This window comes from Vicia villosa, linkage group LG6 (assembly GCF_029867415.1).
Source record: "Vicia villosa cultivar HV-30 ecotype Madison, WI linkage group LG6, Vvil1.0, whole genome shotgun sequence".
Lineage (NCBI taxonomy): Eukaryota > Viridiplantae > Streptophyta > Magnoliopsida > Fabales > Fabaceae > Vicia > Vicia villosa.
Genome location: NC_081185.1, coordinates 136,118,171 through 136,142,062, shown reverse-complemented (window position 1 = coordinate 136,142,062; position 23,892 = coordinate 136,118,171). Strand labels below are relative to the sequence as shown.

Here is a 23,892-nt window from a genome sequence, read left to right as displayed (position 1 = left end):
GTTTGATCAATCAAGATTTCAAGTTTAAAAACGATTCAAGTTTGCATGATTCATAAGAATGCGAATTCAAAATCACACTTTTATGCTCACACTAGTATCCTATCATGAATATGAATCTATTTTGTATTTAAAGTATGATTTTGAGTTTTCAAAGTCAACCATTGTTCAAAAAGAATCGCAATCATTATAATTATTTAACATTCAAACATGTTTTGTTTTACTCAATCAACAATGACAATACTACAAATTTATTTTGAAATATATATAAACGGTATAAAATAATATGTAATCAGTCATAAATCAATAAGAGCTTTATAAAGTTTATAACAAGGCCTGACTTTAAAAATTATTTGTTTTTCTTGGTATTCAAAATCATTAAGAATGAGAGAGCATTTATTTTTGTATACATTATAATTACCCCTTCTTATACCAATTCACAACTTCTATCGATGATTTTTTATTTATTTTGATAAGCTTGACAACTTTTTATTTCTTTTCTTGTTCTTTCTTTTGCATCTTTCATGCTTTATCAATGATTATTGTCATGTTTTCTTATAATAAGTATTTTTCTTTTTATTCCCATCACTAATGTGTGTCAACTTGGTTTTTCTTTTAATTTTGTTCTTTCATTCAACTTATTCTCCCTAACTTGAATAAAAACCTGATGAAAACAAATGATCTATTATTCTAATACAAAAAATGTGAGAACTTTGTTACTCTTTTAAAGGTTAATGGGTATATCATTTCAAAACAAATAAAAAAAATTTAATTTTCGAGGCTCGAAGGGTAGCAACAGATCACTATCTCACAAGATAAATTTTACTAGGCTAAGTAGGTATCACTCAAAACCTAATCAAGGATTTTAAAACTTCCTTAACCTCATGCATTCAAATTGAAAGAAATATATAAGAAAAACAAACAAAATATAGGAGTGATATGATTATTGTTGCATAAAGAAAAAATTAGTTTTTGTTTCATGTCGTCCCTAAAAATGTGAACTTGTATAATTTCATCATATTTGTGGTTTGAGCTTTCTTAACATGGGCTTGAATAAGACATATGCTTCACAAAAACTCTTAACTGCTCACTGTGAGAAAGGAACAATGTGAATCTTGGCATCATCACATTTTCATTGAGGATAAAACTTGGAAATAAATTTGATTTCAAGTGTATTCCAATTTTTTCTTACTACTCAAGTTGGTTCAAGTACCTAGACGGTCACTAAATCAACATGAAATGTTATGTGAGTTTCCTAGACCGCCTCACAAATTTTCTCTTATAGAATCATTGTAAGTATTAAGTCATTAGTTTTCCTTGGGAGCCATCTTTCTCACCTAACGAGTTTCTTTTATCAGAAATCTTCAATATTATATTTAAATCTCTCTAGATCATTAACTAATTCTCATATCAATTTTCCTGATGAAATCTTGATCAATTTCCTATTAAAATAGTGTGGGAAAAGGGTCATACATAATATAAAATCAATGGAAACCTATTAAATTAAAAATATACAAAAAAATCGGTGTTTTTAACATAGTTTCTTGTAAAACAAGATCATAGCTTCACTGAATACACTTTGGAAAACCCTTCCATTTAGAAACTTATCAATTTTCCCCAACTCAAAATTTGTTTGTCTTCAAATAAAAGTCCTACAAAGTTTTCTTAAAACAAGTTTTAATCATGAAAACATGTATTTTTTTAATATTTAAGGTTTGTTAACAATCAAAATTTCATGTTTAAAAATGATTCAAGTTTGCATGATTCATCAAAATGCGAATTCAAAATCAAACTTTTATGCTCACACTAGTACTAGTATCCTAGCATGAATGTGAATCTATTACTTATTTAAAGTATGATTTTAAGTTTTAAAACTAAAAATTAATTGAATATAATCACAATCATCATAATTGCTTAACACTCAAGCATGTGTTGTTTTACTCAATCAACAATGACAATACTACAAATCTGTTTTGAAATATATAAAAAAAAATTATATTGTCATGCTTTATCATTGATTATCGTCATATTTTCTTACAATAAATATTTTCATATTCATCTTCATCACTAATGTGTGCCAACTTGGTTTTTCTTTTAATTTTTTCTTTCATACAACCTATTCTCCCTAACTTGAATAAAAACCTATAATTCAAACAAATGATCTTCTGTTCTAATACAAAAATGTAAGAACTTTTCTATTCTAATAAAGGATAATGGGTATATCATTTCAAAAAAAAAAGTTAATCTTTAAGGCTCGAACGAGTAGCAAAAAATCACTATCTCACAAGGTAGATTTTATTGGGCTAAGTAGGTATCACTCCAAACCCAAACAAGGACTTGAATACTTCCTTAACTTCTTGCATACAAAGTGAAAGAAATATATAAGAAAAATAAAGTAAATAATAAGAAAATATTGACACTAAATATTTGTATCACATGAAGTTGCACACACACACTCAAAAGCTAGGTCTTGAAGTGATTCTCAAAAATGGATTAACATATTATAAATTAATAAGTGAAATCTTACATTGTTAACATAAAGTAATTGAATTCATGTACATGTTCTCCTTCAAGGAAAATAACAAAATTAAACCTTAAATGAAGCATTTGAAAAAGAATAACTTAAGCATGCAAATATATTTGATTATTCACAAATCTAGACTTGTTACTTTGAATGCCTCAATATTTCATCTTTTTTCACAAACAATTTAAATAGACTAATTAATGTAAAAACATAAAAAGATATGTAACAACAAGAAATAACAATAAGTTCAACTCATTGGGGTTTTTAGTTTTTTTTCATCAAGTCTTCGTCTCATACAATAGTTTATTTTGTCCATAGTTCGAGACTTAATATAAAAAATGTCATGCTTATAATGGATCTGAAGGATTCGCCCCATGAGAAAGGTTGCTCACCCCGCAAATTATTGATAGATTTGGGTTGTCTGAATTTGATGTGCTCGCCTAGCGAGCAACCTTCCTCACCTGGAGAATTTAACATAAGAAAAGTTTTACATTAAAAGTTATAACTAACCATTAAAAAAATTGAACAACAAATGTCTAACTAAAATAAATGAAAAGAAAGAAAATTTGTGTTGCCTTCCAATAGATTTTGTTTAATGTAATTAGTTTAACTCATGTTTTATTAATCAATTTGGAATGAATGATTTTATTCTGCTTTACCTTTGAGTACTTAGGAAATTCACTTTCATGTAGACTTTAGAAAAAGACGTAGCATACCAGAATCTTGATGTATATTTTTATTGTCACACTGTTATCATCAACATCCATTTTCACCCTCACATATTGGATAAGAGGTCTTACAAGTACCAATGAAGCCATTTAGTATTATTTTGTCTCCATCACTAGAAGATCTTGTGTAAATATAAATCTATCCAATTGGATGTGGGCTCCTTTTATCTTCCCAGATAGTTTCCTTCATGATTTGATAGCAAATTTCAACATCGACAATATTTGATGAATTAGCAATGTTGGGTGAGTTTTCACTTCAGCAAGTGACACAAAATTTTTACTTGATCCTAAAATAAGAAGAACATTTTTAAATTTCACACCACCATAATTTCAGGCACTATTACTCATCCTGGATATTTGAATTTGTGTGATTTTGGAAAATGTAATATGCATCACTATACTATCACCTACTGCTTCTTTGTGTTTCATATCTTCTTCATCCTTGTTATCATGATAACTACTTTTGAATTCACGATCACTCATGAGGTCAAAACTTTCCTATATATTACTTACCTCATTAATAACTTCATCAATCTTTTCACTCTTATTCCCCAAAATTGTGATGGTATTTTACATTACTACTTTGGATTAGTATGTGTATTTGCAAGAAACATTTTTGTTTCTTAGTGAAACACCTATTTTGCAAGATATCTCATTATATCTTTCAAATATGATATCAGAAATACCTTTTAAAGTTTGAGTTCTTTCCCCTTTAGATACTCACACGTTTATTCGCTTGAAAAAGTATAGCATGTCAAATATAAAAATCACAAAATCCGTGAAATATAAGAAAACTCATTAGTGGTGTTGTTTTTCCCAACCGAAATGTCATTTTTAACAATGATGTACAGATTTGTCCCAATAATCTTAGTAAACCTTGTCATATACGTGAGAAAGTTGGAAACCAAATTCTTCCATATATCTTGAGTATGCATCACATCTTTTAAAATTAATTTATTTTTGTAAGATTTTAGATCAAACACTAGTCTCGACATGGGTAGCTTCTTAGTTCGGCAGAGATCAAGCATGATATCGAAGTTTGTTCACATGCTAATGTTGAAATCCTGCATGTTGTAGTCCAAGTACGCTCAAGCATGTAGTAGTCGAAATGCTAGGATTTATATCATATTGAATTGGGTCTGTTTTGAGCATTATAAAATTGTATAAAACATGGGGGAGACGCCAATATCGACTCCCCACTAATATAATACTCCAATAAATTGTATGCCATGAATTATATATGTAAATGGCTCTTTAATAAGGTTTTCATGTGGAGAAGAACTTGGCATGTTCCTGCACATGTGTTATATATAACCAACCCGGTTTATCACAATTGTAGCAAATAAATTTTGAACTATGACATTTTTATGGGTGGTTTCTTGCTCACATTTAGGACCCTTTAGAGGTTCCAATTCTTGTGGTTGCTAGAGTAGTGGTTCTTATTCTTACAAAGATTCTGATTCTTGCAAGATTTGACAACTAACTTCAGGACTACACCTATGAGTTTTTTTTCTAGTATTTTTAGTTGAAACAATCAACACTATATCTTTTTTGTCTTTCTTGCAAAATTTTCCCTAATTATGGAGGCGGATTGTCAGGTTTTCTAGAGAAAATTCTTTGGTTTTTAGCCTTATAAGGTTTTATAAATCTTTCATGTAGGGGGTAGTTTGTCTATTATACAATCTACTTAAACTATTCATCTAAAGGCATACCTTCAATTATGATTTTATGTGAAATGTTCTAGATCATATTTTCATCACTCGCTTGGTATTTGAGGTAGCGACTCACATAATATATTTTATTATCAGTTTTATCAATATTATACTTCTTTTTAATAGCATCTCCAACTTCTTTTTCCGACTTATATGTTTTGTACTAATAATACAAATCATCGTAAAATCCATTAGGAATATAATTATAGCATAAAAAATTATTCTCGCTTCATTGTGTGAATTCTGTAACCATATTATCTTTTCTTCTTGTTCAACGTTTTCAAGCACCACTTGCAAAACATCATTGATAACAAATACAACTTCTTTCATCATTTGAAAATATATCATTTTTTGAAATGACAAGTATCAAAAGAAATGGTGACATAAACTTCTACCATTTTTTGATGTCAAAATCAGCATAACCAAAATCAGTAATATCTTTGTTAACATGGCATAAATGAAATGTATTATAAGTGTTATAAATTTAATATAGGTTTGAAGATTATTTTTGACACCAAATATATCACTAAGTTGAGTCTAGTACTAGGTAAAAAAATTGGCATCATCTAAAACTGTGCAATTAAACTATCAACCATGATGTTCTCGTGATAAAATAACCTAGTCAAATTGTATAAATAATTTACCACTCGAAAATCGTTGGCACAGAAAAGAAAGGGGAGAAGTTGCTAGAAAATTCTTCAAGGTTCAACCACAACAAGCTATCATTGAAATCTAACATTAATATTGATTTTGTTCATAGCGAAGATGTGTGAGACAAAGAACAATAATCTACAATCAATATAAACAAATCACAACAAGCAAGAGAAAGATAATAGACAAGAATACCTAGAATTTATTAACTCAGATCGATCAAATTGATCCACTATATAGAGAGAGTAGTTATTTTATTATGTATAGTTCCAATAATTGCTACAATAAATTACAAAAGAGTTACGAAAAAGTAGTTATCATAGTTCCCAAGAAAAAACCCGAATTATAATCAAGTATTTTCCAATCTCTTTAACTATCTGTATATGATTACACAAATTCAAGATGTTATAAGTGTTTTCGAATCCCGTTAGATGACTTCAAAAGTTTTCCAAAATTCCAAGAGTTCCAAGGAATTTATACCTTGTCTCTCTAAGTTTTCCTACAAGGATTAACACATATTTCTTCTGTCTTTCTTCAAGTCTTACTAACAATAGTGATAAAGATACATATTTATAACTACTGAAACTCAACAGATCCATAAAAGTCCCAAAACACTACCCATTAACGAAATAATTCACGATTCGAATTTGAATAAACGTAATAATTGTGAACTACTCAAACTAGAGTCATTGCTTGAGGATTGCCACTGTCTGAACCCAGATGCCAATGTGATGTCGTCATTCGATGATCTACTGTTATTGTGTTAACTTTTAACTATGTTTTTTACCTATACTTTTTACACATTGAGTTAACCATGGGAGATTCTATATTTTTTCTTCAATTCACACATATTATTATAGTTTAAGTTCCAAAATATTATTGTGAGAACTCTAACAATAGTGGTAAATTTGTTTATAAGTTCAAGCACATCAAATTCTTGTTGAATTTAATTTAACATTAAATTCCTGAAGAGTAATAGATGTGGAGGATAAAAAACAACGATAACCAAAATAGATAGCACCAAAGAAACAAAATAATCTACAATTAACCAGTGATAGCAAGTCCACATCAAGTAGGAGGAAGATAAAAAACAAGAACACAAAAAAAAATTATTTATGTAGTTTGGTCAAACCGATCTACTCTTGAGAACAAATAAACTCTCTTATTCTTAATAATTCCAAGAATTATTACAATAAATTCTAAAAGAATTACATGAAAATAGTCACTCATCTTTTCACAGATAAACTCTATTTTCTACCTTCAAGTGTTTCTCAATCTCTCTAACTCTTTATATATGAATCACATGAGTCCAAAATGTTTAGAAGTGTCTTTCAAATTTCAATCCTCTTATATACCTTTAAATATTTCCAGATTCTAAGAGAGCGCAATCAGGGCCGGCCCAACACAAATGGAGACCTAAGGCGAAATTCACAATAATTTTTTTTAAATAATAAAATTTATATTATTGAAAAATATATTTTTGAAATATAAAATTATTTAAAAATTAGTTATTTATAAAAATAAAGTTTAGCATTTTAAAATTAAGAATTCATAATTTCATCAATAGTTATAAGATTGTTGAGTAAATAAAAGCTAAATGAAATAATATGTTAATCAATTTCATTTTCAATAATGAGTTTTGCGGATATATAATTTTTTATATGCTGACATGTTTTATTCCTATATGCGAAGTAAAGTAGGGGTGTTCATTGGTTCGGGTAAATCCGAACTAAACCGGAATCCAAACCAAACCATAGTGTTTGAGTTGGACATTTTTTCAGTTTGGGCAAGAACCGAACCAAACCAATGAAATCCAATATCAATTGGTTCGGAAAACGGATTTTCAATTTTCTACCCGCAAACCCAACCCAAACCAACCATAATTAACTATCATAAGAATTACTACCAAACATTCAACTTGAACAAGAAAAAAAAGTGAAATCTCGTATATGGACAAATTATGTTATTTTAAATTGGCATTAGAAAATGGTTAGTGTATTGTGGTAACTGAACATAATGCTATGAAACACATTCATTATCATATTAATTCAAATAAATAATTATATTAGATATTTTTTAATCTAATACAAAAAATTGTTAGTCTAATATTTACGATTGAACATTATTAATACTATATTTTTATAATATTATAAAAAATTAATTTTCATAAATAAATTATTTTTTCAAATATTTTTTTATCTACCCGATCAATCCAATCCAAACCAACCTGTTGTTTCTCGGTTCGGTTTGGTTTGGATTGAAAAAATTTGCAAATCCAATCCATGTAATTTTAATCGGTTTGGGTATCGGATTCTCTCAAAACCGAACCAAACCGGCCCACGAACACCCCTAAAGTAAAGAGTGTTGCTTTACCTCTATACATCAACGCATTCACTATTAAAATAGTTACGAGACACTTAATTAGTAATAGCTGCATTCACTATTAAAAATATGTGAGGCCTTTTTTTAGTAGACATGAATGAGTATACTAGGTAAAATATTTGAGGCCCAAGGCAGCAGCCTTGGTGGCTTGCCCCTTGGGCCGGGCCTGAGCACAATCATATAAATTTCTACCGTTGTAAATTTCTCCTAGAATTCTCATCACTTTCCTCAGTGTTTAGTTCGGAAAGTTATGAATAAAAAATGTTAGAGATACATATTTATATTTGTGGAAAACGGATTTATAACAAACTCAAAACACGACTCATTAATGAACGGATATGTCAATCAGTCGACCAAATATTAAATAAATATATTATATTATTGGTTAGAAAATGATACATAAAATCAAGTTGGTAATTTAATAAATAATTTTACATTTTTAAAATCTCAAAAAATTTAAATATAATAACTTTTCCAAAAATATTACTATTAATATTTTAAAAAAACACATTTAATTTTCAACAAATAATATGTTGTTAGTTTAAGAATATATACTATTTTTTTTATAAAAAAAAAATTATAAGCAAAATTTAAATAAAACAAGTATTCCTAAAACTCGAACCTAATATAAAAGATTCAAATTACAAATTTTTATAAATAAATGTATATATTGGTCTTCCGATAAGGGATAAGGGGTTATTCAGGGATTTTTTTTTCAATAACTATATTTAAAAAAAATTAAAATAACCATTTTTTCAAAATAATTACATAAATGTCCAAAAATGTTTATTTTAACACGTTGTCGCCAAGGGGTGGCGACAACAATACCTCCTTACTGAGTTCGCCAATGGACTTGACGACAACGTGTAAAAGTTGGACAAAGTCGCCACTTCCTCAGCGACAACACTCATTCCTTTTTTTTTTCAATTTTTTTAGTTAAATTATTTTACCTATTATATTTTATTATTTTCTTCATCTGTGGGTCCGCTTGTTTTTGGATCATGTCGCCACTCTAGCTGGCGAATTATCTTCATGTGTGGGTCTAAGTCGCCTCCTTAAGTCGCGACAATACTCATTTGAGATTATTTTTTTGCCCATAAATATTTGTTATCATATTGTCGATTTAGTTTAGAATTTAAATTGATCTTTAAAGGATAACTGAGTTAGAAACTAATAACAATTATGAATAAGTAATGTTATAATTTTATAAAGGTATATTATATTATAATACCTTTGATCCATCTCTAACACAATCCATAATACAATATTATTTGGTTTGCTTAGTATCCATCATACCAATACACATTATAAGGTATTATAATATGTAAAACAATATTAAAAAGTAAAAAACTTGTCAATATCGTAATCTATGTGTATGATGAGTACACGCCGCCGGTCATATCTAAATTGTTGAGATACTCATCAAAATATATAGTTTGTTTAATTTACCTGAAAAATGGAATGGTTATACATAATATAAATATAATATATATAATTTACGTCTTATGAATTCTGTTTCATTATTATAAGTCTAAAACTAGTATTATAGTAGTACAATCTAGACGTGAATCACTGCGTGCACAACTCAACTCAATAATTATATACTAAATTATACTAATTTATATTTATCAAGTTTCTTACCTCCATATTATTTGATGTCTTATTCTGGTTCCAAAAGAGATATTTTAAAGGGAAACAATTCTGGCACGTAAGGGTGTGCATAAAGACAAAAATTATGTCTACCCTTAATATTTACTCAGCCCATATGATATATGTAACCACTTCTATGTAGTCTATTTAATTAGCCCAATTTTATTTCAGTAAGGTTTGTTTATAGTAAAAATTTAAGAATTTTAGCTGGCACTTCCAATATTGCATTTGGCACCTTCATATATTTTTATAATATCAAAAATATTATTCTCATTATTTAATTATATTTTATAAATAAAAAATTTAGTTGCAAAAAATCTGATAGACAATACAAAAAAATTCAATATAGATTTATGCTAAATTAATTAAAATATTTAATGTTACAAAAGATTTATTAGATGTTTTAAAAAATTCGATATACTAGATATTTTTCCACACTCCTTAAATATTAGATCGGATTATTTTTGAACGACCACACCCCTGATAATTAGTAGTTTAAAACAGATGATTAATAGTTGATAAATTAATTGAAATGTTTTGTAAATTAGTTGTTCTACTAGTCGATAATATAAAATGACATAAACGAACATTCTTAATTAATAACTTATCAGATCTATTATCTTGTATATACTATTATTAAATTAATTTTCACTCGATAAAATTAAATGTAAAATGCACATGTAAATTTTTTAAATATATATGTAAAATTAAACATAAAACAAAAATGTATTCAACTCATATAGAAAGTAGGAGTGAATAACGACAACAATTGAGAGTAAGGGTGAAATTAGCTCAGAAAAACAAAACAGGAAGGTGGAGTGAAAACAACAAGGAAAATAATAAGGAATCGTTGCATTAAGATGTTTACGATTTTTTTTAAGATACAAAACTTTACATTTTATATGCTTGCAATTAATTTTTTTTCTTAAAACTATAATAAATTATAAAAGATAAAAATTAATTTTAATTAAAATAATAAGGATAGTAGTGGAAAAAATATGACAAACTAAAAACTATAAGCTTAAGCCAAGGTAGATTGACTAAGTTAGTAAGAAGTTGACTCACACATCGAGGGATTGTGGGTTCAACCCGTGCTGCTGATGGGAGGATATATTTGATGGATGATCTATAAGTATCTCTATAAATGCTATCTGAGCTTTGAGGTTAACCCTGGCCCTAGTGAGACTCCATAGCCCAACTCGCCTATGTGGTGAAATTTGTTGATATCAAAGCTACAAATCAAGTGATTAACTTTTAGTTTTGATGATGGCAACACTTGATATTAAACGATATCCGCTTAAGTCCTTATCTATTGAAGATGGATTAAGCGGTCGAAGATGTCAAGATGTTTTGTCTTGATATCCTCTTGAAGACGTTCTTGAAAGATCAAGTCATCTCTTTGAAGTCAACAATATGGTCAAACGACATTCAAATGAAGACATGCAAAGGTTCACATGTGGTTTATATTTTCAACTCTCAAATGGTGGTAATCAACTTAAAGATGTCGCGTGTCTCATCAAGCCAGAAGACTCAAGGCTCTTGTGTGATACTATACTAAAAAATAATGATGCCATGACTCAAGGTTCTAATTGATTGGAAGACTTTTTCCAACAAAACAATCGATTAAACCTAATAACCGAATCGATTGTTTTCATTAGGTTGAGTTTAAAATCGATTAGGATGGTCTTTTAATGATTGGTAACGACTAAATATTAAAACCTTTCATTTGCGCCTTTAACAATTGATTATTAAGGTCCAATAACCAATTAGCCTAATCGATTATGACATTCATTTCTCTTATGGATTATTTTGATATTTAAACCACAATGTGGCCTATAAGTAGAGTGATTCTCTATCATTTTATTTCATCCAGAAAAGGATCTTTGGTCTCACTTTTTCTTCTCTCATCATTTTCATTAAATTTCTCATTTTTCTCACATATATTTAGCCTTAGTACTTAGAGAATATTCTTGTGTCTAAGTGAAGATCATTTTTCTGGGCGAGGGCTTAATTGTAATTTACAAAAAATGTATTATCTCTTGAGTAAATATTTCTTCTATAATAAGTTTATCTATGGGTTTCAATGGTTATAAATATGTATCTCTATCATTCTTATCTTCACAACCTTCAGAACTTTATCAACTGAAGATAGATAAAAGTTAGGAATCCTCCGTAAAGTTTGAGAGACAAAAGTTAAAATTTCATGGAGTTCTTGAAATTTGTAAAATCTTTGGAGGTATCTAAGAGGATTGAGAAACACTTCTAAACATATTGAGCTTGTGCGATTCATATATTGAGAGTTGGAGCAATTGGGAAACACTTGGTAAAAATAGGATTTTGTTTGTGACAACTCAAACGTTTTTTTTCTAGTAACTGATTTGTTATCTCTTGTAACAACTTTTGAAATTATAATGAATGAGAGAGATGCGTTCTCCCTTCGAGTAGATCATTGAATCGAACTGGGTAAACAAGTTATTATGTTCTTATATTTTATCTTCTTCTGGCTTGTGGTGGGTTTGCTTTCATTTTTGGTAGGTTATTTTGTTGTTTTAGGCCATTTATTTTGGTATTCATTGTTCTATGTCTCCACGCATAAAATTTCTTGGTGTGTTTGAACTCTGTATAATTATTCATAATTTCTTTGAGTTATTCTACCAGTTTTTCACAACAAGTGGCTTCGGTCGTACGAAAAGGGTATTGTTTACAAGTGAGCACTTTGAGTAAATGAGAGATCGAGAAGTTTTCCAGAGACAATGATTTGGGTTGTGGAAACTTAAGATGTAAGCAATATTAACTCAATAAAGTGTATTGAAGCATTTATGAGTGAGGCATCAATGCCCTCCATAAGAGGGTGGTATTTTCTCTTGGAATGAGTGAGTTTACATGCTTAGTATTAATTTGACTATCTTGAGAGTTTGAAGGAAATTCTCTTAGAATTACTTGATCACTATTGTGAGACAATCTAATTATTAGTATCTTCAATCTTCAAAGTGAGACAATATAATTATTAGTACTTTAACCATAAAGATCAACCACATAAGTTAGAGAGAGTGAGATCAGATATTCTCCAAAAACCGTAAGGCATTAGATATACGAGTCCTTTCATTTATAAAGTGTTCAACCTCCATTTTTTCAAATAATGTGGAACTTCTAATTAGCACTTGTATCACAATACAAACACATGTTCTTCAAATCATGTCACATATTGAGTTATTAAAACGTCGATTACTCCATATAAAGAAATATAGTTCAATTTATTCACTTAAATGCCAAAACCAATCCTCTTAAAAAAGGATAGTGTCGTAACTTTTTGCTCGTGTGTCTGTTATTTCAGTATAATCACTACTATAAATAATATATTTCATGACAAATCTTTCACCTCGATCCAGCAATAACCGAGGTATATGTCTTGATAGTACCATCATTTATTTTATTTTAAAAAAATATATACAACATATACCCTCGATTATTACTAAAATCGAGGGAATATAACTACGAGGGAGCTCGCTTTGAATCCTAGTTACTGCATTTTATTTTTTATTTATTTTTAATTGGTTTAGGGTCACATGACTCCTTTCTCTTTTTCTTTTTTTAGTTTTTTATTTGTATTACCCTTAGTTATATTGACCAATCGAGGGGTAATATATTTTGCATCAATATTTTCAAATACCTTTTTTTATATTATTTTTAATTATTAATTAACATATTACCTTGATTTTGTCTTAAAACCAAAGTGGTAGTTATTTTAAATGATTTCTCAGAATATGATACTATATGAGACTTTTCTATTTTTTTAATTGATATATTCCTTTGGTTTGGCCTAAAAACTGACGTGTTTGCTCTTTGGCATAAATACTTTAGAGAGATAGACTCTAACTTTCCTTTTACCTATCAACAATCATACTAACTTCATTGTCATTCTCTTCACAACGTTTATCCTTCCAACATCATCTCTTTTTAAAACATGTTAAAGTTTCTTCATCACGTTTGAGATACGTAACTCACCACTGAAATATTCATCTCCTATAGAAATGGTAATACCACTTAAATGTTGTTAGAAATGTTGTTACCACTGAAATGTTGTTTAATAATGTGTTAGAAATGCAATACCACTGGAATATTTTAATGTCAACTCTTCCATATATGTTTCATAATAACTTATTGTGTATGTTTCTAGTTATCATGATTCTGATTGTGGTTTAGTTGTTGTGTTTCTTATATATAAATATGGCATTTAAACTTCTATTTTGTTTAAGCAAACTTATGAATGGAAATGTCATTCATTCCATAAGTAAACACTATAGGATTTATGATGTCCGTGTATATTGAAAAAAAAGTATACATTATGGACAAAATGAGTAGTTTAACACCTCAATGTAAGATGGAAATGTAAGAAAAGCAAGATATCTCCTGACATCACTTTACATGTTCTTTTTCTTGGTTTATCTCTACTGCATATTTCTATTTAGTATGATTCTATGATTTCTCTCTACTACATATTTATTCTAATTAGGATGAAGTGTTGTGTGATGTTTCTTTGATATTCATGTTGGTGTCTCTATTATACGTTTCTATTTTTCTTAATTTACACAAACATGGGTGATTCAACAACTACCTCTCATACAACTTATGTTGCAACCTCTGTTAATATAAAAAGTAACAGAAAAATTGGAGGTGCCATAATGTGTACCAAGTTTTAAAAAGCTCACAAAAATGGGTTCGCTCCCCGGTTAATTGTGATCTGAGAACCATAAAGGCTTATGGTGAAAATGCTGATGATTTTAAGAGTTATGTGGCATTACAAGGTAGAAGCAAAGTGAGTATTTTAATAGATAATTGACACAAGATTGGCGGTAAATTGAAAGATAGCATATGGACTGATATTATAGTATTTATTATGATTATTTTTATTTATTTTACAAGTATATATGACCATTTATTTTTTGGCTTAATACTAATATCAACTCTATTATGTAAATGTATGAAGTTTTTCTTGTTCTAGAAGATAGTATACTGAAAAAGAAATGACTTGCATATGCTGGTGAGCGTTATAGGGAATTTAAGACAAAACTCACAAATGAATATATCAAGCATACAAAAGATAAAATAGATCCTTCATACATGAAGTATTCATTTATTGGTATAGGCGATTGGAACCGAGAATCATTTGGGCGTGTCCGTGGTCTTGGAAGAGGCGTCAGCTTGAAGTTACATTTTGAAAAATCACAATCAATCAACAAAATAAACTGTAGGAGAGAAATTGAAGAGGTAGTTGCTGAAAAGATAGGATAGGTATTAGGACAGGAGCGGGAAAAGTGGAATCAGGAGAAGCGAGAGGAACAAGAGAGGATGTTGCAAGAGGAGCGAGAGAAGATGTTGTAGGAGGTGGGGGAGGATCAAGAGAGGTTGTCTGAGGTTGACTGAGAGAAGGATCCTCACGATCAGTATGCACATAAAAATAAGTTGTAATGCAGTAAACACTATTATTATGCACATACAAAATAAGTCGGTTAAAGAGAATAAAGAATGTTACATGGCACATTTTGTCCATATGTAAGTATATGCTTTAATTTGTGTATTCATTTATAAATATATTTTATATAAATTATTATTTATTCTAAGTGTTTATGTAGGGACTAGTGGAAGCTAATTATTTTATGTCCAAAGTAAAATATTGTAGTTATATTATGTTCGTTACACTATAATCTTGATGAAGATATGCAATAGCTTTTGAGCGGGTAAGTGTTATTATTTACAATACTAAAATTTTACCTTTAGTTTTGAATAGTTTTTGTTCTTGTTTAATTTTTACCAACATGTAGAGCTATGGAGGGATACAATTTTGTGAAATGTAATTTAGTTGATAAAAAGCCAAAGTTCATAGAACCACATGTAAGTATTGCTTGTGCATTTCGACATTCTTTTATTTTTAAGTTATTACTTATGTTTTGTGTGTATTAATTAGTAACAATGAAAATTATTTGTAGTCGCAAAAACAACCAAACAGCTTTGAATATGAATACTATGTTATGAGACATATGTTTAATATTGTCTCCAACAATGACATTATAAATTCATGGAGTAAGGTACTAACTTTATCCATGTAAATGTAATTTATGTATATTTGTTAAGTTAATGTTGTTGTTGTTGTTGTTAGCTTATCATAATTTAAATTTTGTTTAAATTATAGAGATTTAGCTACGAAACACCATTCCTGCAAGAAGATATAGATGACATCCGATCATGTTGGACTGGTGCCTTCCTATCTTATCATGAATCTCATAAATACTAATTTTTCTTGATTGTTGTAAGCATTGTATAGAGATTTTGTCATTATAGGTACAAATATGTATATGTCCAATTATTTATATTTGAATTTTAAATCTTGTATATATAAATCTAGGGTAAATAGTTTTTCGCCCTCTGCCATATAGGCGAGTTTTGAAAAACCTCCCGTAAAAAAAAAGTTGCATGAATTGCCCTAACTTTTCCAAAATATTTTAATTTTAACCTTAAGCATGACACATCATCAAAAATGCTGATGTGACTTTGTTTTTTATTATTTTTAATTCAGAATCTTTGACACATGTGTTTATTGCCTCATGTAAAGTCCAAATTGCCCTTCTACACAAATTTCTTAGTGTTACACTGTATAATTTTTTCACAGAAAACTTCTTCCACAAAACTATACAAACCAATCCACACCTGCATAATACATTTTCTTGCAACATCAAATCACACCATAATCTTCAATTTCAAGCACAACATAACAGTAACACAACAAACACCATATCATCGATTCAGCAAAAACTCCATAACATCACTGTAACCAATCCAAGCATTCAAGAGCAAGAACCAAATCAAACCGCAACTCGCATCTCTTATAACCTCTCCAAATCGTAGCATCACTCCAAACAACACAACAAACACCATCATCATCACGATTTCCACTTTGCAATTTCAACTTCGGTTCGTTCATCAACCTGCAACTCTGAAGCAATAAACGCTAACAACACAGAGCAACAATTCGGACAACACAAAATACTCGCAGCAACGCACGCATAGAGTTGAAAAAGAAGAAGACAAAGTAGAAGCAGTTAGAAATGAAGTTATGAAGTTCACAATGTGAGGTAGAAGCAGTTAGAAACAAAGTAGAAGACAAAACACTCGCAGCACGTACAAACCATTTTGTCACCGTTTTCAAGCTATGAAATTCACAATGTGAGGTAAAGTTTTCACCTTTTTGAAATGGTGGCTGCCATTTCAGAGAACCCATTAACCTCATCAATGGCGTCATACCCAAAAGAGGTAAAGGTAGACAAATTTCTTCTACACGTTCAACGAATTCACCTAATTGCGGGAATCAAGGGTTCAACAATGGCTTGAATAGGGTAAAATTGAGTGATTACAAATTTTCCATACTGTAAGCCATCAAAAAGGGGTAGAAGTAACAAAGGGCAGAAATTAGGGTTCTGAGTTTGTTGGATTTTGTGAGTTTTTGGGGAGAAAGTTTAGAGTGGGAAGAGAAGAGGGGTTTGATGAGGAGAGGAGGAAGGAGGACTGACGAGATTTGTGGGAGAGATTGAGAGATGATAGGGCTAGAGATGTCATTGTTGAAGGTTGGATTGAGAGATTATGTGGAAGAGCAATTTGGACTTTACATGAGGCAATAAACACATGTGTCAGAGATTCTGAATTAAAAATAATAAAAAAAACGAAGCCACATCAGCATTTTTGATGATGTGTCCTGCTTAAGGTTAAAATTAAATATTTTGAAAAAGTTAGGACAATCCATGCAATTTTTTTTTACGAGGTTTTTTTAAAACTCGCCTATATGATAGGGTGCGAAAAAGCTATTTACACTTATTATTATTATTATTATTGTAACCACCACTCTTTAAATGAGAATCAATCAGACAACCATAGATTATATATATAAGAAAACCTCAAAGTTGAAATATTTGAATTTTAAATGTTGTATATAATTATGAATGTAACCACCACTCTTTAAATGAGAATCAATCCGACAACAATGTAGTAAGTAGGAATAACACAAAACTAAAATAAAAAAGAAGGAAAAAGATATGATATCACATATGAATATGATGTGGTGGGTGGGAGCACCTTAATTTTTTGTCTTTAATAAGTTTCAGTGCAATCTCCTTTATCCTTCCCACGTACTACTAACCTTTTGCTCTTTACACCTTCTTATCTCATCATTTTTGAATTCCCATGTCGCTTTCGCTTCTACTCTAATTTTTCTTCTTTTTTGGCGCTCTCTCTTTTTCTAACATTCATCATCATTTTAAATTCTAATTATAATATAAATAAATCCAACTACTACTAGTATATTATTATATCATCATCACATGTCATATATCATACTATACATTATTATATTAATTACTGGTTCTTTTACTGCTGCTGCACTCTTCTCAAATTTCTCAGTATCTTTACCAATTTCAGGTTCTTTTCCTCTATACATCTTATGCATGATCTTGTTTTTTTTTCCTATGTGATTTTACTTATTGTATATAATTGTTCATGCTACTGGTAATTCTCTTTTCATTTCAATTTTCAGTTGTTTTTTTTTTTTTCATTTGTTTTATTTCTATATTTGGGGTTGCATGTGTGGGAAACTTAATAATAAATTATTTATCCTTGGAAGGGGTTGATGATTCAAACATCATAGATGTTTGTTGTGTAGAATTAAAGAAAATCAACAAACACCTAGCTGCAATTTGTTGTTCTTTATTGCAAATTTATAACTCTTGTATGGTTGGTGTTATTTATGCTTCTTATACAACTACTTGTTTAGTTTTGATAATTTTGAAAACTTTGGGCTTGTTTGGAAATTATGAGTCTTGATGAGGGAGGTACATGTTTGTCAGAGAGTTTTAATTGTTTACTGATAACAATCTTGCTCTATTTCTATGTCTATGTCTAGGTTTTGTTGTTTGGAACTGGGTAGAGCTTTCATTTACCAGTTTAGCATCCAAGTTTTGAATTCAGTTCTCGTAAATCCGTGTTTTACGGCTGTATAAGCATTTACAACTGAATTGCGTTCTTTCTGAAGGTGAGAATTGATTTTTCATTTTCTCTGTGATAGTTGTTTTCAGGTAATATTTTTATGTGGTGTTTGGTTTGTAAAGAGTGATGCTACAACGTAGGTGTCTTGGGTTACCAAGAAAATTTTACTTATAATGTTTGTAGCGCTAAGGAATTGTGTTATGTTGTGTGTGTGTGTTGATATTGCTTTGTAATGATGAACTTAGGGCCTGTTTGGATGCACTTATTTGAGTTTATCTATTGCCATAATTTTTGTGACATTATTTGAGAGAGTTAATCAAAACAGTATATGATATTTTTTATAAATATTTTTGAACTTCTTTTTTATAAATCCTTCATGATAGCTAATGAAAACAATTTAAAACATATATAAAAACAATTTAAATTTATTTTATCCGTTTTATTAAAATAGCTTATGTGATCTTCTTCATAAGCACTTATTTTGATAAGCAGTTATGTTATAAGCTGTTTATCCAAACAGACACTCAATGTTGCTATAACTTCCAGCAATGTTATTCTGTCAATGACAGTGGGAGGTGAAGTGGTTTAAATTCAAATGGAGCAGTATGAAGTTCTAGAACAGATCGGCAAAGGTGCATTTGGTTCTGCGCTACTTGTGCGGCACAAACATGAAAAGAAAAAGTGAGTATAAATGTGATGTGGTTCAAGATATTGTATCTATTCTTTTGCTGGTTGGTTTTTGAAATTTTTAAATGTCATGTATGTATTTTACCATACACTGATTAACTGTGTATCATATGATGTTTTTTAATACGTTGATGAGTCATTTACATTTTTAGGTATGTTCTCAAGAAGATCCGTCTTGCTCGCCAAACTGACAGAACACGCAGATCGGCTCACCAGGAGGTAATCCACTCCTTTTTACTTCCTATTTTGCAGTTATTTGAGGAAAATGGAATCAAGTTCTTGAGTGAAACATGATATTTGTGGTGTCTTCTATATTAGATTGTAAGATGCCATGATAGTTATTCCTTGTTTTGTAGATGGAACTTATATCTAAAGTTCGCAATCCGTTTATTGTGGAGTATAAAGATTCTTGGGTAGAAAAGGTCAGCCTTGCTTGTTTCCGAAACCTTCTAATTCTGTTACAATCTTGATTGATTTATGATACTTAGCTAGTTGCAATCTTTATATACAGGGTTGTTTTGTATGTATTATCATCGGCTATTGTGAAGGAGGAGATATGTAAGTCATGTTTTACACTGAATTCAATTATTTGACAAAGTCAGAGCATTTGTGAAGACATTTTTATCTTTTAATTGTCAATTATGCCGTCTTTTAATAATTTGTTTATGGCGTCCAGGGCTGAAGCTATAAAAAAGGCCAATAGTGTTAACTTTTCTGAAGAGGTTGGTCACCATTTCCGCAATTCCCTTAACTTCTGAGCCCGATGGATAATATTCATTCCTATTTAAATGCTCTTTGGAACTATATGAAATAATTGGTATCTGTCAACTTCTGACAGAAACTCTGCAAGTGGCTCGTTCAGTTACTGATGGCACTAGATTACTTACATGTAAATCATATTCTTCATCGTGATGTTAAGGTAAAAGACTTCTGTAAGTTCAATAACAGTAGATGTTATATAGCTAAAATCGCAGAGAACTTTCAGAACCAGCTTTGTGCTGATGTTATTTCCCCGTCTCTTTCAGTGTTCAAATATATTCTTAACAAAAGATCAAGATATACGTCTAGGTAAATGACCTTAATCATTTTATTCTCACACAGCTCTTAGACTTTATTAATGTTTAAGAGTTTGTTTGTCTCAAGTTTGTAGTATGCAATCCTTATGTTGCGCATGTTCGATGCAGGTGACTTTGGTCTCGCTAAAATGTTGACTTCTGATGATCTTGCTTCCTCAGTGAGTAATACTACAAAAGTACCGTGCTATTTATCGTTTCAGTGTTTTTTTTTTTGGATTAGTAACTTTTTGTTTTTGCTTTAAACTAAGATTGTTGGGACTCCAAGTTATATGTGCCCTGAGCTTCTTGCTGATATACCGTACGGCTCTAAGTCAGATATCTGGTCTTTAGGTATGATACTTCTTTTGCAATCCCTTTAGTCCCACTTTTTATTTCGCGCATCTTACCATGCGTTTTTAAATTGCATTTGTAATTTGTTATGACTTGTAATGTTGTCCAGGATGCTGTGTTTATGAAATGGCCGCTCACAGGCCAGCTTTTAAAGCTTTTGTAAGTCAATATCTTGAGCTTTTTTTACTCACCGTTTTAAAACAAATGAGATGTTATTTGCAAAACTTTTTAAACTCTGTGTGTAGTTGAGTTTACTAGTTTTGCCGTAGTTCTTTTAAAACTCGAACATTCACGATGGTGTCTGAGACTTTGAATTATATTATTTTGGAAAGCGTTTTCTACTCATTCTTTTCTGATGGATTATTAAATTTCAGTGTTTCATATTTCTAAAGCTTGGACCGCAACGTAAAACTATTGACTTTTATTTAATTATTAATTTGTGCGTGATGTCTTCGTCTGAGCAGGATATAGAAGCATTGATTCACAAAATAAACAAATCTGTAGTAGCTCCACTGCCAACTATGTACTCTAGTGCTTTGTGAGTTCTTTGTTCTATAATAATCTGAAGTTATTATCCCACTATCCTTTGCATTTTTATTTTTTTCCACTCAAGTTATCTACTTCAATGAGTGACATAGTCGGGTAACGTATTGTGATATATTTATTATTTCAGCCGAGGGCTTGTCAGAAGTATGCTGCGGAAAAATCCAGAGCTAAGGCCAACTGTAAGTTTTATCTTTGTGGCATCTAGTTGTATTCAAGTGATGAATATGAGCCAGATATCATCACATTCTGATTAATCTCGAATCGATGCAGATTTTGATTCTGCGCTCTAACTTTTTCACTTTTAATTTTGAACAATAGTTCTAGCTTTTCATTTTTCACCTTATATTTTGGTGCTTTATTCAAAACAACTAAAGCGCAGTTTGTTTTAACAGGCTGGAGAGTTACTAAATCATCCACATCTTCAGCCTTACATTTTGAAAATTCACCAAAAACTAAATAGCCCCAGAAGAAGTACTTTTCCGTTCCAATGGTCCGAATCAAACTATGCAAGGAGAACTCGCTTTGTGGAACCAGAATCTGTTTCTACACTTTCTGACCAAGACAGATACTTGTCCCTAAACAATCACAGGGCGTTGAATCCTAGTATTTCTGGTACCGAGCAAAGTTCTCAATATTCAACTCAAAGAGCTCAAGGATTATCCAATTGTTCAGAAGAGAAGCTCTATGACTTATCTGCTGGCGGTGTACGTGATTACTGCAATACTAACAAATCAAAAACGATAAAGTCCTCAACTGGTGAGAGAACACCAAGAATTAGAGTAGCTAAGGATTCTGCTGGTGCCAGAAGACAGACAATGGCACCACCTAAGATATTGGTTGCTGGTTCAAAGCGTGAATCAGTAAGTTTATCCTCTGCAAGGATCAATATTTTAATGATTATACGTCAAGGCTATTTTATTGATTTCATTATTTGGTTATCGTTTCAGATTCCGGTACCTCGCGCACCATCTGGTAAATCTACCATGCCAACTCGAAGAACATCTCTTCCGCTGCCTACAAGAGGCAGGAACACAACAAACTTATACACTGATGCTAGTTATGTGAATTCTCCGGATGTTTCTGTTGATGCCCCACAAATCGACAAGATTGCAGAATTTCCAATGGCTTCGTATGAGGATCCATTCTTCCATGTTATTCGCAGATCATCATCACCATCAGGAAAACACATTTCTAACTCAGCAGGAAGTACTGATTGCACGATCACAAAAGACAAGTGTACAATCCTTGTGGACAAAGTTACTGTCCCAGCTAGCATCACTAATGAGTGCTCGAACAATGTTACAACTGGTGTTTCAAGCCACTCCTCATCCGAGTCGCGTGAACATCGGTTTGACACCTCGTCATATCAGCAACGCGCCGAGGCATTGGAGGGGCTACTGGAGTTCAGTGCTAGGCTGCTACAACAACATAGGTTTGATGAGCTTGGGGTATTGCTGAAGCCATTTGGGCTCGAGAAGGTTTCCCCAAGGGAAACAGCTATTTGGTTGGCCAAGAGCTTTAAACAAAACTCTTGATCTAAAGTTTTCAAATACACTTGCATGGTCATTGTCATTGGATAGTGTACATTAATATCTTTGTATATTTGTTATGAAATGTGAAGAGTGTGGCTTTGATTATCTGCATTGAAATTTCGCATGAGATGTAACCATGTTCTGGTAATGACTATGCTTTATATGGAATAATACCGCACATCAATTGTATGATCGACTCACACGAGACACCTATAGTCCAACATGATTACAACCGGTTCATCTTGTTTGAGTATCATTCCAAATATGAGGGGCACTTGTTGAATTCAACCTACACTACTACTAATTCTAAATAGATAGATATATGTTTTAAATGTTACATTTATAGATATTTTATTTTAGGAGAATTCTCAGTCCATCTCATTGATCCCATAAAAATTTAATTTTGTCCTATTTCATGTTCCAAGAACTCCAAGGAATTTAAACCTTTTCCTCTCTAAGTTTTAGAAATGATTATTAACTTTTTTTTCTCTGTCTAAATGTAAAGTTTTAAAGATTGTAAAGACAATATGCATATTTAAAATTTCTAAAATCCAATAAATCCTTAGACCGCCCCAACGTCTTTTGTTGAATTTTTTGATGTTTTTTTTAATTTTTTAATTTATGCAGTCTTGAAACATGTTTCATTTCCCTTCATTACTTATGATTTTAAAGCACGCTTCAATAATCTCCACTTTGACTTGTAATTTTGATGACGTAAATTTATCTATCAACCAACTTGTCGCTCTCTACCATGTGGAATCACTATCAACAACCTTGATCAAATGCAAGCCACACTTGAACTTTGATCTTTCCACTCGCTTCTAATCACTTTTTCCGCTTAGGTAATCTAACAAGTCCACAAGCATATTTCTTCAACCAAATTTGACTCTCATTGACTTCGAATGCCTCCCTGAAGGTTCCTGTTTATGAGTTTTGCAACCTTTCAGTCACATTGAAAGCATAACATTCAAGGCCAACATAATTATCCCTTTGAGATAGTACAATCTCCCTTCTTACCTTATCACAAGTCAATTGATAATCAGAGGC

General features: G+C 30.7%; 1 protein-coding gene across 1 annotated transcript; it reads left to right on the top strand.

Moving 5' to 3' along the window:
• The first annotated feature begins 17,961 nt into the window (after positions 1 to 17,961).
• LOC131610142 (serine/threonine-protein kinase Nek4-like) lies at positions 17,962 to 23,037 on the top strand. Its single transcript, XM_058882018.1, has 16 exons — positions 17,962 to 18,110; positions 18,592 to 18,720; positions 19,244 to 19,355; positions 19,514 to 19,580; positions 19,718 to 19,783; positions 19,873 to 19,919; positions 20,038 to 20,083; positions 20,200 to 20,280; positions 20,387 to 20,429; positions 20,546 to 20,595; positions 20,686 to 20,767; positions 20,877 to 20,926; positions 21,232 to 21,305; positions 21,441 to 21,492; positions 21,706 to 22,173; positions 22,261 to 23,037. The coding sequence occupies exons 3-16, from the start codon at positions 19,270 to 19,272 to the stop codon at positions 22,846 to 22,848; spliced, it is 1,800 nt and encodes a 599-aa protein (XP_058738001.1). The 5' UTR covers positions 17,962 to 18,110; positions 18,592 to 18,720; positions 19,244 to 19,269; the 3' UTR covers positions 22,849 to 23,037.
• Positions 23,038 to 23,892: the final 855 nt, after the last annotated feature.

Excerpts from the sequence above, each read along its gene's own strand:
- LOC131610142 (XM_058882018.1), top strand. The coding sequence starts at position 19,270 with ATGGAGCAGTATGAAGTTCTAGAACAGATCGGCAAAGGTGCATTTGGT. Across the intron at positions 20,281-20,386 it reads TTCTTCATCGTGATGTTAAG|TGTTCAAATATATTCTTAAC; the intron begins GTAAAAGACTTC and ends CGTCTCTTTCAG. Across the intron at positions 20,927-21,231 it reads GGCCAGCTTTTAAAGCTTTT|GATATAGAAGCATTGATTCA; the intron begins GTAAGTCAATAT and ends TCGTCTGAGCAG.